The 13,782-nt window shown below is 54.3% G+C and overlaps 1 protein-coding gene across 1 annotated transcript in view; it reads right to left on the minus strand.

Annotated features, from left to right (window-relative positions):
- Positions 1 to 13,782, minus strand: part of WDR90 (WD repeat domain 90) — a gene marked incomplete at its 5' end in the record, with an annotated part of 32,462 nt that overhangs the window by 7,101 nt on the left and 11,579 nt on the right. Inside the window, 18 exons of the mRNA XM_084271232.1 lie at positions 249 to 360; positions 634 to 802; positions 1,064 to 1,254; positions 2,636 to 2,795; positions 3,164 to 3,285; positions 3,598 to 3,700; positions 4,571 to 4,671; positions 5,508 to 5,690; positions 6,973 to 7,092; positions 7,523 to 7,560; positions 7,656 to 7,789; positions 8,281 to 8,409; positions 8,673 to 8,834; positions 9,284 to 9,414; positions 10,550 to 10,680; positions 11,214 to 11,353; positions 11,767 to 12,002; positions 13,502 to 13,618. Of these exons, the coding sequence (XP_084127358.1) occupies positions 249 to 360; positions 634 to 802; positions 1,064 to 1,254; positions 2,636 to 2,795; positions 3,164 to 3,285; positions 3,598 to 3,700; positions 4,571 to 4,671; positions 5,508 to 5,690; positions 6,973 to 7,092; positions 7,523 to 7,560; positions 7,656 to 7,789; positions 8,281 to 8,409; positions 8,673 to 8,834; positions 9,284 to 9,414; positions 10,550 to 10,680; positions 11,214 to 11,353; positions 11,767 to 12,002; positions 13,502 to 13,618 (2,479 nt within the window). The remainder of the gene's footprint in view (positions 1 to 248; positions 361 to 633; positions 803 to 1,063; positions 1,255 to 2,635; positions 2,796 to 3,163; positions 3,286 to 3,597; positions 3,701 to 4,570; positions 4,672 to 5,507; positions 5,691 to 6,972; positions 7,093 to 7,522; positions 7,561 to 7,655; positions 7,790 to 8,280; positions 8,410 to 8,672; positions 8,835 to 9,283; positions 9,415 to 10,549; positions 10,681 to 11,213; positions 11,354 to 11,766; positions 12,003 to 13,501; positions 13,619 to 13,782) is intronic.

Genomic DNA, 13,782 nt, shown 5'->3' on the forward strand with positions numbered 1-13,782 from the left:
TGGCTACCTGTGGCAAGAGTTCAGTAAAAAGATCCAGACAGAAAGAATCCTCAGTCAGGGGTGGTGAGGAAGAGCTGAGGATGAAGGTCAGCAGGAGCAGCACAGCTGCAGGCAAAGTCTATGGCTGTCTGTGACAAGCCCCTCTCAGAGAGACCCTGGGAGCTGCCGGATGAGGGAGAAGCATCGCAGGAGTGTGGCAAGATGGGTGGGAGCAGAGTGGGGTGCTGGGGGGGGCCGTGACCTCCTACCTGGCATCAGGACCCTTCAGCCTCAGCTCCTGCACAGCAGCCACTGCCCACAGGCGGATGCGTTTCGTGTTGCTGCCGCTCACCAGCCTGTCACGCCGACACACCAGCACACCTGGAGCACAGGAGGAGCAAAGGGCACCCGTGAACACCCCCCGTGTGCTGCTGCAGCCAGGGCAGCAATGCACTGAGCAGGGCAGTGAGGGTCTCCTGCAACGCAGTGCCCAGTGGTTTTTTACAGACCAGAGGTGAACCCCTCAGGAAACCCAGGTCACAGACCCACTGCAACCCCACTCATCTTGCATCTAACAGAGCAAACTAGTGTACCAGGCCCAGCTGTTCTTTCCCTGTTACAGCCCTGACAGACACCCAGGACATTTGCACCCACCGATCTCGCCCTCGTCAGCCTCCCACGTCATGAAGCAGCAATTAGTCTCAGTGTCCCACACACAGATCTGGCCTGAGTTGGTCCCACTATAAAGGAGAGCATCGGCACCATAACAGAGAGAGGTGAGCTCCACTGGCCCCAACACGTCCGGGGCAGGGGTCTGATGAACCTGCCAGAACACACAAAACAGGAAGGTCAAAAAACCCAATAATGGTGCTTATCATCAGGGAAAAACCTCAACTCTCCTCCTCCCCTGAAGTCATGCAGTTAACACCTCAAATACAGCTGAAAGCGACTTGCAGCCAGCCATCACCATCTCACTAAGAGAAATCATCAGCTCTCAGACTCATGGGGACACTACACTCACCAGGGGCTTGGAAAAGAGGTCAGAGATGGCAAACAAATCGTTGAAGTTAAAGCCAAGGTTTACCTTGAGGCTGACGTCAGCTCCCTGCTGCTCCAACAGCCAAAACATCACCCCTCCCTTCCCCACGCAGGCCAGTTCTCTGTGAGAGAGGGGACTGAAAGCCACGTCATGGACCGGCTCCAAGAGACGAGCTGACGACACGAGCTGGTAAGTGTAGGTGCTCCACAGAGCCACGGTCTGATCGCTGTAGTCCCCTAGGTAAAACACAGAGACAGGGGGAGGGAAGTCTGCAGCCTCAGGATGCTCATGAGGGTACACGCTGCACACGCCCCCTGCCAAACCCTGTCACTCTTTTGTCTGACTGTTCGTTTGACAACTGCTGCCAGCTCCATCCCAGGCACAGACCTGGCGTCTTGCGTGCTCAGCAAAAGCTGCACAACATGGTGGGTTCTCAGCTGAGTTGAGGATGGGTATAACAGGCCCAGTGCTTCGTGCTGGAGGTTGTAGCAAATCCAGCCATGCAGCAAGGTCTGCAGCCAGCATTTAAGCTGGGCAGTGGCTGGTGTGGCAGGGGTTTCAGCAGGCAGAGCAGGTTATCTGCCATATAACATCCTTAGGAGCTACTGCACACTGCAACACATGCCACACATGAGGCCTCCAGCAATACTGGGCAGTCAGGGCCAACAACAGTCTTGAAATAAGGGATGTCATCCTTGCTGAGGTCAGGGCTGAGGCAGGAGCTGATCTTAACTGAATCAGAAGGCACTGGCCTTGGTGATGGCAAAATCATCCCCAGCTCCCAGACAGCTCAGGAGGACAGAGCTCTCCCGCTGCCTTTCCCAGGCTTCACAATCCCAGTGGAGACCTTCAGCTTTTCTCTGCAGACCAGACTGGAGCTGGAGGAGGAGGAGGAAGGCTCCTCTCCTACACTGCTTCCTAGAGAGGGCAAAGTCTTTTTTCCAAGGGCAGACTCACCAGCCCAAAGAGCCTTCTGCCTGCTCCACAGGTCCTCTCATGCAAAAGAAGAGCTTGCTAATCGTGTATTTGTCCTTTAAATGCCCCCTGCCTAAACAAAACAGGCAACTGGAGTGTCCATCTTGCACTGGCATCGCTGCCTGGCAGGAGATACACAGTTTGAAGCCTCTGTGCAATTCCACCCAAGGAACAGTAAGAAGTCCAGAAGGAACCTTTTCCCTTTGGAGACTAAATATAGTAACTACAAACTATTTACATAGGCTAAACAAGTGCTAGTGAGCCAGGAGAATGCTGTGGCTTCAAGAAAAATGAGCTACCTGGCGGAACAAGAGGGAACTGCAGGGGAGCTGCAGCGTTGATATTGGTGGCTAAGGCACACAGGGTGCATGCTTCCCCTCAAAACACTGGTGACAGCACCCTGGAAGCAGACTCAGCTGCAGAGAGTACATCTACAGGCAGCAACTCCCAGGAGGATTCAAGACCACTTGCTGCTTTACATACTGTGTTATTCCTTGTCCCGAGGCTACCAAGCTACAACTTCCTCCCCACAAGCCTGGTAGGCATCTTGCAGGTACCACATGCTTACAGCATCTTCCTCCCACGAGCTGTCTACTCTAGGGTGTACACTGCACCCACACCTGGCATTACAGGTATACTCACCTAGAGTCACAAGGAACCTGTCATCCCGAGAGAATGCCATGGCTTGTATTTGTGTCTCATGATGGAAGAGGTTTGCCATGCGAGCCCCATCCTGAGTGTTCCAGATGCAGATCTGGCAATGGGAGTTTCTGTCCCTCTTTCCAGAGGCAGAGGCAAGAACCTAACAGAAGGATACATTGTCACTGAGACCTTGGTAAATAACTAGAGAACGCTTCATTAGTTAATTAGTCTTAGCAACTCTTAGACTCAAATTAGAGAAATGTGGTTGGCAAGTGAAAAACTGTGAGAATCATCACTAGCTGATGGCAGGAGGGAACGGGAGCATCACCCAGAGGAAGGGAGCCACCTTGCTGCCTCGCTGAGCCAGCACAGTGGATAGCTGGGCTCCAAGAACATTCACTTCCATAGCCCCAGGTCTCTACACAGCAGGCAGCAGGAATGGATAAATGGGATTTTAGCCTGTGACATCCCTTTAGCTCAAAGCAACACAGACAAAACCCAGCCTGGGGCAGCAGAAGCTTCTCCTACCTGGGCATCGTGGCTGACGGCGAGCGTGGAGATCTCCTCTGTGTGGGCAAGCCAGTGGTGCTGCAATCCTGAGTGCAGGTCTTCGACCACGATGATGCAGCCACAGGTGTAGGCAAAGAAGCCTGGCACAGGAGGAGACAGGCTGTCCTCGTGGCAAGGCTGTGCATACAGCACCTGCTACACCCAACATCACTACTCAGCCCTAAAATCTGACTCTTCCACACAGCATTTTTCCAGCCAGGCCGAGTGGAGTAGAATCTCACATCCCCTAACCTGAGCAAAGCTGGGCTGTGGGGTGTCACTCCAGCCAGGAGAAAGGAGGCGGGACAGTCTTTGTAAGAGCCTTCCCTCCTGCTCTGTCAGCTCAGTGACTGAAGCCTGAGCCTGCCTCTATCAACTCAGATCCCAGCTCAACAGCTGTGAGATCAGCATACCTGTGTCTGGGTTCCACACCATGTTCCCTCTGCCATTCCCATTGTATCCAATCACTGCTTTCAGCTTCAGGACCTCGCTGCCAGCTGGAGGAGACAAGAAATTCTGCAAGAAAAATAGACCATGGCTTAAAACGAGCTCCAGAAGGATGGCTCAGGGCTGCTCAGCACCCATGTAAGTGGCAGCATGCATGCACACACACACAACATGCAAATCCTCAGGCAATTCACCACCTCAGCGGTGCTGAGCACCAAAAGCACATGCTTATACATCAAGAGAAACCACACCAGCAAAACCAGGCATGGATGCTGTCAGATGGGGCACAGACCAGGCTGGTAGCAATTACCCATCCCATAAGCAGCTGCTAATCCTGCTGGGAAAGGGCTCAGTGGCTTTTGCTGACTTGGGGATGTTTCTAGAGGAAGACAATATGTGCAGGAAACTGCTACCTGGTAGAAGGGACAGAGAGAACTGAGGGTGCAAGCTGAACGTAGCTTTTCTCACAGCACTGCTAACAGCAGAGCTGAGGAAAAGGTTCCATTTCTGGTTTCTTATTGCTGTTCATTAACAGAGTGAGAGCTGTGCCCTGAACTTCACCACGCTCCACGGATCGGATTGCCTTCCCTAGCCTGCTCTGCCAATGCAGCTGCTCACAAAGGTGTGCTTGGTGAGTCACTGCATTGCTCACCCATCATTCAATAGGACATGCCATTGCTTTTGAATAAAAGTGTGTGCAGATTTGCTGAACAGGAAAAATAAAGAGTTGATGCCAACTCAGTTTTCACCAGTCTGGAAAGAGCTGTGTGTAGAGGAGAAAGGGGAGGTGGTCTTAGGAGCTTCTAATCCAACGGCAGCCCCAGGGGTGTGTTTTACTAAGTGGTTTTGGGCAAGGAAAAAGGGAAACAAATCTGCACACACCCCCCTACCCCAGCCCCCAAACACCTGTTCCCCACCTGCCCAGGGAGCAGCTCTCACCTGAGGGAGCACCGATGCCTTAAAGCGAGGAGTGAAGTGCCGATAGGAGTCTGGGCGGATGGAGCACTGGGGCTTGGGACTTCTCATCTCCTCCCTGCGTCCTGCCACACAGAAAAGGTACTAATGGAATGCTGCTGCTGGGAATGGTGTGTGGGCAGCAGCCAGGCTGTGGCTTGCTGTCTGTTCAGATGCTCTGTGTGTGTACATGCAAGGCAAAAATCAGACTGCAGCATCACACGCAGCTCCTACACGACTGCCTGTAGAAGCACCAGCTTTCCAGGAGCAAAGGAGGAACTTCCACATCCCCCCTCCCCATCACCCAGCTCAGCTGCACTGCACTGCCAACACCCTCAGGGTGGGCATGCTGTGTGCCCCAGGCATCGCTGTGAAATCCTAAGCCACAGAGCCAGGAAGAGGTCTTTAACCAGAGCAGCGGAGGCAGAGTTTTATGTTGAAGCTTTCCAACAAGTCCTGCCTGGGGCTGAGCGCTGGCAGCTGCCTGCTTCTGGCTCCTCACCACAAACTGCTGAGGCTTTGAGGCTGTGCAGCTATTAATGGAGACATTGGGAGCTTTCATTTCAGATGGGTTTAACAGAACGTGCCACTTAGAGATGCTGTCAGCTCCAAGCTGAAGAGGGGCTGCTGGAGTGTCTAGAAGCAGCAGCAGGGACAGAGCCAGAAAAACGAGCGGCCCTGGGGACCAACTAGAGTTTCCCCTCAATACTGATGTCCCTTGATAAATCCCACCCCAGGGAACTGCCCCAAGGAACATGTTGCTGCCCTTCATCTTGCGACTCTGAGCAGGTGCCCAGGTCTATCTGCACCATATTAATTACAAACTGTATTTTCCAGGGACAGACTGAGCTGCTGTGGAGACCCACACACACTGTGCCCCTAAGGAGCCGAGCTCTGTACACATGGGAAGACCCTGATTTACCATCTGCTGATTCTCCAGGTCTCCCTGAGCTCTCCTGCCTCAATTTGGGCCTCACAACAAGCAGCTCCTCATCCCTGACAGACTCCACCACAAGGACTGAGGCATCTTTGTCTCCGTTTGCCACTGTCCTGCTGCTGCCTGGCAAATCTGCTTCCTCCTCTTCATCTGACTCAGAGAAAATACCTAAAGAGAAAAGAAATGAGTGGGAGGACAGAACCACACAGGTCCCTCAGCACTGTTCCATGTGCAACCAACCCTGTGATTCCAGCAGCATCGTTCTCTGGCCCGGTGTAACAGCCCATCTGCTGGGGTGGAGGACAAACCAGATGTTTCCTCCTTGGTATGTCCAGCAAGGTATTTACCATAACCCTGGGAGAAGCTGTACCAGCAGTTCCATCTCTGGAGAAGAGCAGAGGATAGAGTGGTGCTGAACCCCAGCACCTCTGGCTGCTTTTGTCCAAGTCGGGGGAAGGAAAGCGCAGACTGGGTTTGAATGATCCCTCAGTCAGTCTGCAGAGGACACTGAGCTGGGAGGAAGTGCTGATCTGCCTGAGGGAAGGGAGGCTCTTCAGAGGGATCTGAACAGGCTGGACCCATGGGTTGAGACCAATGGGATGAGGTTTAACAAGGCCAAGTGCAGAGTGCTGCACATGGGACAGAACAACCCCCTGCAGCACTACAGGCTGGGGGAGACTGGCTGGAGAGCTGTCAGGCAGAGAAGGACCTGGGGGTGTTGGGTGGCTGCAGGCTGAATATGAGCCAGCAGTGTGCCCAGGCAGCCAGGAAAGCCAATGGCATCCTGGCTTGTGTCAGAAATAGTGTGGCCAGTAGGTCTGGGGAGGGGATTGTGCCCCTGGACTGGGCACTGATGAGGCTGCTGGGTCCAGTTCTGGGCTCCTCACCATAAGAAGGACATTGAGGTCCTGGAGTGAGTCCAGAGAAGGGCAACCAGGCTGGGGAAGGGGCTGGAGGGCAAATCCTGAGGAGCAGCTGAAGGAGCTGGGGGTGTTCAGCCTGGAGAAGAGGAGGCTGAGGGGAGACCTTCTCCCCACCTCCCCTGCCCTGCCAGGAGGGTGCAGAGAGGTGGGCGATGGTCTCTTCAGCCAGGGGACAGGAGATGGGACAAGGAGCAATGGGCTCAAGCTGTGCCAGGACAGGGTCAGAGCAGATGGGAGGGAAAAGTTCTTCCCTGGCAGAGTTGTCAGGGCCTGGCCCAGGCTGCCCAGGGAGGGGCTGAGTCCCCTTCCCTGGGTGTGTTTAACAGAGGGGAGATGAGGTGCTCAGGGATCTGGTTTAGCTTAGGATGGGAATGGTTGGACTGGATGATCTTAAAGGTCTTTTCCAACCCTGTGATTCTGACTGGGCTGTGAGTCTGCAGGGACAGCAATGAGGGTGCTGCTGAACCAGGCACAGAACTCTTCCTAAAACAAGATTCATTTCCCCCTTTCCTGCAATCAGTTCTTACTTTGACATCCCGCTTGGCAGACAGATCTGGCATCCAAACAAGGTGGCAAGGACAAGGATGGCTGAGGGACTGTCTGCCGAGGTGTCTCAGAGGTATCCTTTAGCTTCTCCGAGCTCCCTTCTGTGAGGAGAAAGGGGTTTGTGTGACTTCCTTCATCCCTGAGTCCCTCCTTCAACCCACTCATCCTCCCCAGTTAATCAATGGCGATACCTCCAAACTAATTTCTCCAGCTTCCTCCTATGCCAGAGAAGCCAATTCTCCTCTGTCCTTCAGGAAAGGGAGGGAGGGACAGACAGAGAGAGGGACAATCAGACAAGGAAAAAAATGACAGAAGAGGCAGGGAAAGATAAATAGCAAAAGCAACCAGAAAACCCAGAGCAGCTCTCCTTGGCAGACACCCACCATGAGGTGCTAGCTAACTGGAGATTCAACTGGAGCTAAATAGCCTGCTAGCCCCCCTGCTGACTCCCTGAGGGGGAGAACCAAAAACCTCTGACCTCTACCTATGGAAGAGCTGCCAAGCAGTGCAACTCACAGGAGGAAAACTCACCTGCTCCTGGGAGCAGAGCAGACTCAGAGCAACGAGCCCTGGAAAGGCATGAAGACTGGTGTTACGCTGAGAGGGGATGGGGCAGGGGGTGAGGGGAGGGAGGGGAACGCACTGCCCAGCACACTGCATGCACCTGGCTGGGCGTGACCTCTCTGCAGGCAGAGCCAGGAAGTCCCAGAGGAAGATGGCATCCCCAGTGCTGATGACGTGCTGCTGGTCTGGGGTGAAGGCCACCTGGCTCACTGGCTCCGAGTGGCCGATGTACACCTGGGAGAGAGCACACCTTGAACTTCATCATCACAGCTGTCCTGTCAGGATGGATGTTACTGCCCTCCTCACCCTGGGCAGCCTCAGCACAAGATCCTCTGAGAGGCCAGCACCAGAGCTCAGACTCTGGGGTATCAGTCTTGGGTTGACCTTCACCACACTGATCCAGAGAAACAAGCAGAAGCTGAAAACCCTCAAGGTCTTATCCTAACTCCCAATACCTCTGAAACCCCTTTCCTTCTCTGTGTGGCTGTATCCCTGGCACTGAGGCAACACCTACTCTGTCCTTCCTGGAGTGCCTCCCTAGATCGGGCAGCCCCAGCCCATGCTCAGTGCATGGTGTGATTACAATTACAGGCTGTATTGCCCAGCTGCTGGGCAAACTGGGACTGGGGACACTGGGCCAAGTCACACAGAGGGCATTTACTGCTGTCTTCTCCAGGGATTGACCAGGGCAACATCAACCCCCTTCCCCCTCTTGTGAGCAGTACCTGGAAGTTGACATCGAAGCGCATCTGATAGTCCCACACCTTGATAACCTTGTCACCAGCAGTGAGCAGGTACCTGCCATCCTTGCTCAGTGCCAAGGAAGAACAGGACACCTTGTGCACAGGAGACACCTGAGGACAAGAATCAGCACCATTAACTGAGCTAGTTCATGTCCTCACACTTCAGCCAGAGGACAGGAGTGTGACAGCACAGGAAACAAGGCTCCCCCTGAGCGTGGCCAAACCAGGATAGCTACACCCTTGCCACTCATGTTTCTTTGAAGCCTGCAAGCTCCAGGCCGAGCCACTCTCTCATTGAGCCTCCTACAGTGACATGAAGTACCAAAGCCCCACATGACATGAGACATGAGCACACAGGTTCCATGGTGTCCTACCTCTCGCACCAGCCGCCCCGTCTGCACATCCAGCACAAGGATTCTGTTGGAAGAAGTGGACACCAGGAGCTCGCCTCGAGGCGCTGGAGCAAAGCAGACCCTCACTGCGGAGTCCAAGGCCGTGCTGTTCAAATCCAGGATGCTGATGTCCACCCTGAGCAGCTATGAAACAAGGAGCTACTGAGCAAACATCCAGGAGCAGACAGATACTGCAGAAGCCTCAGATGGCTCTCGTGGCCCTCCTAACACAAGGCTAGGGAGCCACCAAGACCCTTCCCACCTAATGAGGGGTCACAGGGTCCAGGCAACGTCCCTGCTGCCCACAAATAGAGGTCAGAGCTGACAAGGCCACACAACACTTCCCCAAATGATCTTTTTAGAGGGGAATGAAGCTAAGAAGAAGAAACTTTGACTTTATTGTTTCAATCTCATGGAACAGAAAACAAACCTCATCGTAAGCACCCTGAGCAAGTGTCTGCTGTGCAGGGAAGGGCCAGCATAGCTGGTGCCCAATGCCCCTGGTCTATCTCATCTGACACAGCCTGTGACAGTTTCCCCTGTGGCACACGCTCCCCACCCTCCCCCAGGAAGGAGGGAACCCTGCTGGGTACCTCATCGAGCGAGCAGGCCTCCATCACGGTGACAACGTACTTGGAGGGACCCACGAAGGCCAGGAGACAGCTGTCCCCGCTGACCACCAGAGCGCCCGGACCGCTCCCAGCATCCCGGGCCACCACATTGCCTGAGGATCACAGCAAGAGAGAGTGAAGAGAGGAGCAAACCCACCCTGCTGCCAGCTCACTCTGGGTTGGTGCTGTTGACTGATACCTGCAGCTTCTCCTGCCTCTAAATCAGCTGTGGGTCAATGCTCTGGCCTGAGAAAGAAGCAACTTCTGTTGTAGAAGATGCTACAGATTTTACCTGGGATGCCCAAAGTGTGCAGTGAAGCTCAAAGACAAGGTCTACAGGCACAGCTTGTTGCCTGACCAGTGCAATGCTTTCAAGGAGAGCAGAACAAAGTTGGGGGAATTAAATTGCTGTTTGTGCTGTGAACACAAGATCTGAGCTGCAGCCTGGGAGTCTGAACCCTGCACAGAGTGAAGTCAGCACCCAACCTCACCACACTGCTGCTGGTTCAGTGGGCAGATGGGACTCAAAGGTCTGAAACCCACAGAAATCAGAGTGATTCACCACTCCACCCCCAGAACTCTGCCCAGCAACAAACACGGGTTCAGAGCAGAACAGAGATGTGCAGGTGCAGCTGCAGCACCCACCCCAGCCCCAGGTGACTTTGGACAAACTATCTGATCTCTCTGAGCCCCTTTTCCTTTTCCACCTCCTTCAGCTGCACATTTCTGAAGGCAGGAGCCTCCCCTTTGTACAATACTGCAGGTTCCTTTCCCTGCCCAAGCTTGTGCTGCCACGGCTCATTTCAAAAGCCTACCTAGAGCGTGACATTAGTGTTTCAAAACTTCCTTGCCCCCACACTGCTTGCAGCTCCCCACCTTCTCTGCTCACCAGCACAGCTCTTTGTGCAGGATTAGGGAAACAATCCAGTTTAAACAAGTTAAACTGCACATCCACTGAATGAAAAGAGCCCAGGCCTGGACTCTACGCTTGTGTTGCTTCCAAGCAAGGTGCTGTTGAAGCCAGACCTGTAAGGGCAGGTCTCTGCAATTCAAGCCCATTCATGAAACCAACAGACCAAGAAAGCAGAGAGTGTTTCAACTGGGACAGACAGTCACACATAGGGTATAAACCCAGCTCAGGAGGTTCATCAGAAAACACCTCTCTGAGAAGGCTGAGTCTGGTTTGGTGTCAGGACACCTGTGCTACAGAAAGAAGATGAAAGGCAACACAGAACTCCAGAGTCTTACCCAGGACTCTCAGGACACGGCTGTTCTGTGCCACACAGCTGTAAAGAGCCAGAGATCCCTGCAAACAGGAGCTGAACATGAAATTGCCATCTGGAGAGAAGGTCAGCCCGGTGATCACAGTGCGGTGCTGCCTGAAGGAAGGCAGAAAACATGAAAAAGGGGAGGGGAACACACAAAACCACAGAAAATATTAACATGAAGAACCCAGGGAGCAAAGTAACCAGGGGCAGGCAGAGGACCCCTTGGTACTCACACCTGGAATAGCCCAGAACAAGCAACACTCCCAACTTGCTGGAAAATGGAGCAGCAAGTGCAGCTCCCCAGCTGCCCCCTGAAGGGATGTGCTCCCTTTTCCTTTGGGGCATCCTCTGCTTTCCACACAGAGGCTGGCAAGGGCTCCCTGTTCAGCTGCTCTCCAGGACAAGCCTTTTCCTTCTGCTGGCCAACTGTCCATTGGAGAGCCATGAAGCAAGCCCTCAGAGTCTTCCCAGGTTGGACTTTTACCAGCAGAGCGAGTTCTCTCTGCCTGAAAACCACACAGCTGGGATGTCAGGACTGAAAAGCTCTTTTCCCACTTCCACAACTATTGGGGAACCTCCTGCCAGGACATCCCCCCAGTCTGACCCACCCCTGCCCCGGTGCAGCCCCCACTGCCAGCACTTACTTGTGCTCCACCAGCAGATCCGAGGCAGCCAAGCTGAAGGTCCTCACCATGCCGCTGTCAAAGCCACAGGCCAGGATCTGCTGGGTGGGGTGAAAGGCCACAGCACGCGGCGTCTCGTCTGCGGCAGCGAAGTCATACAGCTGCAGGGAGGAGACAGGCAGCAGGCGTGGGTGAAGCTGTGCCTGACAGCTCAACAGCTGCAAAACCTTCCCCTGCCTGGATGGACCTAAAGCCTGGGGAAAGCCCTGGGAATTATTTCAGGGGTTGGACTCCATCTCTTGAGGTCCCTTCCGACCCCTACAATCCTGGGATTATGCTTTGTGCTACAAAGCAAAATTCCAGTCACAGGGGGAAAAAAACCCCTGGGTTCTTCCAGAACCCAAAGCCAAAGTACACATGAAGCTGGAACTCTCCCAACTCCAGATTTCCAACAGATTTACCCCCTTATGCTTCAGGGATGACACTGAAGGGCTCTTGAACTATGGTGCTTCAAACAGAGACCAGGGAGACTATTAACGGGTGCGAGACACCGACTGACTCTCATCTTGTCTACCTGCTGCATGGAGAGGAGGTCCCAGACTCGGATGGTATTGTCCCGAGACACCGTTGCCATCTGCTTCCAAAGCCCCTCCACTGAGAAGGCCAAAATGACGTCCTCATGAGAGCGCATCAGGGTGTTATAGTCACGGGTCTGGATGTCCAGGTAGCCCAGATTCCCCCCAGCCGTCGCGCACAAGACTTTGCGGCTGTCGGGGCTGATGCAGACAGAGCTCACTGACGCCTCGTGCTCTGGGGAAAGACACTTGAGTCAGCAAACTGCTCAGCTTCCCCCCTGAGCTTCCCCAGACAGCAGAACCACGGGTACAAGGGCACAGAGACCCAGACTGAGTGCTTGCTTACAGCCAGGATGTCCTGCCTTTCTCCTGCAAGAACAAACAGGAATAATTGTTCTGGAAGTAAAGGATTGTTGTGGCTTCGCGTGGCTGGGTGCTGGTGGAGGGGGGGCTGCAGGAGTGGCTGCTGCAAGGAGCAGCCAGCAGCTCTCTACAGGCCCCACAGAGCAAACAGCAGCTGGCTCAAGGCCAGAGTTGCTGCTGACCAAGGCTGAGCCCATCAGCCATGGTCACAGCGCCTCTGGGCATCAGTTAGGAGAGAAAAAACCCACAAGCAGCTGCTTTCTGCTGCCAGAGAAGGGAGTGAGATGATGTGAGGAGCTGTGCAGCCACCAAGGGCAGGGAAGGGGGGAGGAGGCGCCCCAGGCTCTGGAGAGAAAGATGCCCCAGCAGCCCCTGAAGAAACCCATGGTGGAGCGGGTGTCCCCCCACAGCCCATGGGAAAGGTGAGACCCCACCTGCAGCCCGTGGAGAAGCCCCACACTGGAGCAGGGGAAGACAGACAGGAGATGCTGTGACCTGCATTGGAGCAAGCTCCTGGCACGACCTGCAGCCCATGGAGAGAGACAGACACGGAAAGATGAGCAAGGGAGAGATTCATGCCTGAGCAGGTTTGCTGGAGGGGGCCTTGTGATCCCATGGGGGACCAGACTGGAGCAGTTTGGGCCTGAGAGATTGAGAGACATTGTGTGATTTATGACTGTACCCATAGCAGTGACCCACATTGGGGCAGCTGGGGAAGAGCTGAAGCCCTGTGGGAAAGGACTCAGCTTGGAGAAGTTCCTGCAGGACTGTCTGCTGTGGGTGGGACCCCACGGTGCAGCAGGGGAAGGGGGTGAGGAGTGAATGGCCCCAGCTAAGAAGGAAACCAACTGACCAAAACCCCCATTCCCTGCTCCTGTGTCATCTTGGGGAGGAGATGGAAGCAAAATCCTGACTAAAGTGCAGTCTGCTGAGAAGGGAGGGGTGGGGGGAGTTGCTTTAAGCTCTGGTCACACTTCTCATTCCCCAACTCTAGTGTCGCTGGGGGTGCAGGGCAAGGCCATCAATCACAGAGTTTCCTTTCCTTTCTTCTGTGCTGAGTCTGTTCTGCCCGTGACACTGATTGTGGAATGATCTCTCCCTGGCCTTATCTTACTCCTGAGCCTCTCAATAAATATTTTCTCCCCTGTCCAGCTGAAAAGGGCAGTGACAGAGCGGCTTTGGCAGGTGTCTGGCCTCCAGCCAGGGCCAAACCACCACAAGGACTTCCAAGGCGGACACCTCTAGAGGCAGCAGGCATAAAAGATGCTCTGGTTCATGAGAACTGCTGCAGGAGACGTGGCAGTGGAGCTTTCACAGCAGCAAGCTGAAGGAGATGTGGGGCTTGGGAGCACCAGTCCCAGCTGTACTCACCTGCCTCTAAGACAACAGCTGAGAAGTCCAGTGGCCACAGCCGCAGGTAGCCATCGTCTGAACCCGTGGCACAGAAGGTTGAGGAGACACTAATACTGTTTATAGCGATCCCAGGCCCTGGAAACCCAATAACACAACACAAGGTATTGTACATTTGAAACAGGACGACTCAAACTGAGGGTTGACCCCTCCAAGAACCACACCAGCAGCTGAAGTTGGGGAGGCAACAGCCAGAAATCCCATGGTGACAGACAGTACAGGCTGAGAAGCACCAGCAAACC

Source organism: Gallinula chloropus (genome assembly GCF_964237585.1).
Source record: "Gallinula chloropus genome assembly, chromosome: 15".
NCBI classification, from domain to species: domain Eukaryota; kingdom Metazoa; phylum Chordata; class Aves; order Gruiformes; family Rallidae; genus Gallinula; species Gallinula chloropus.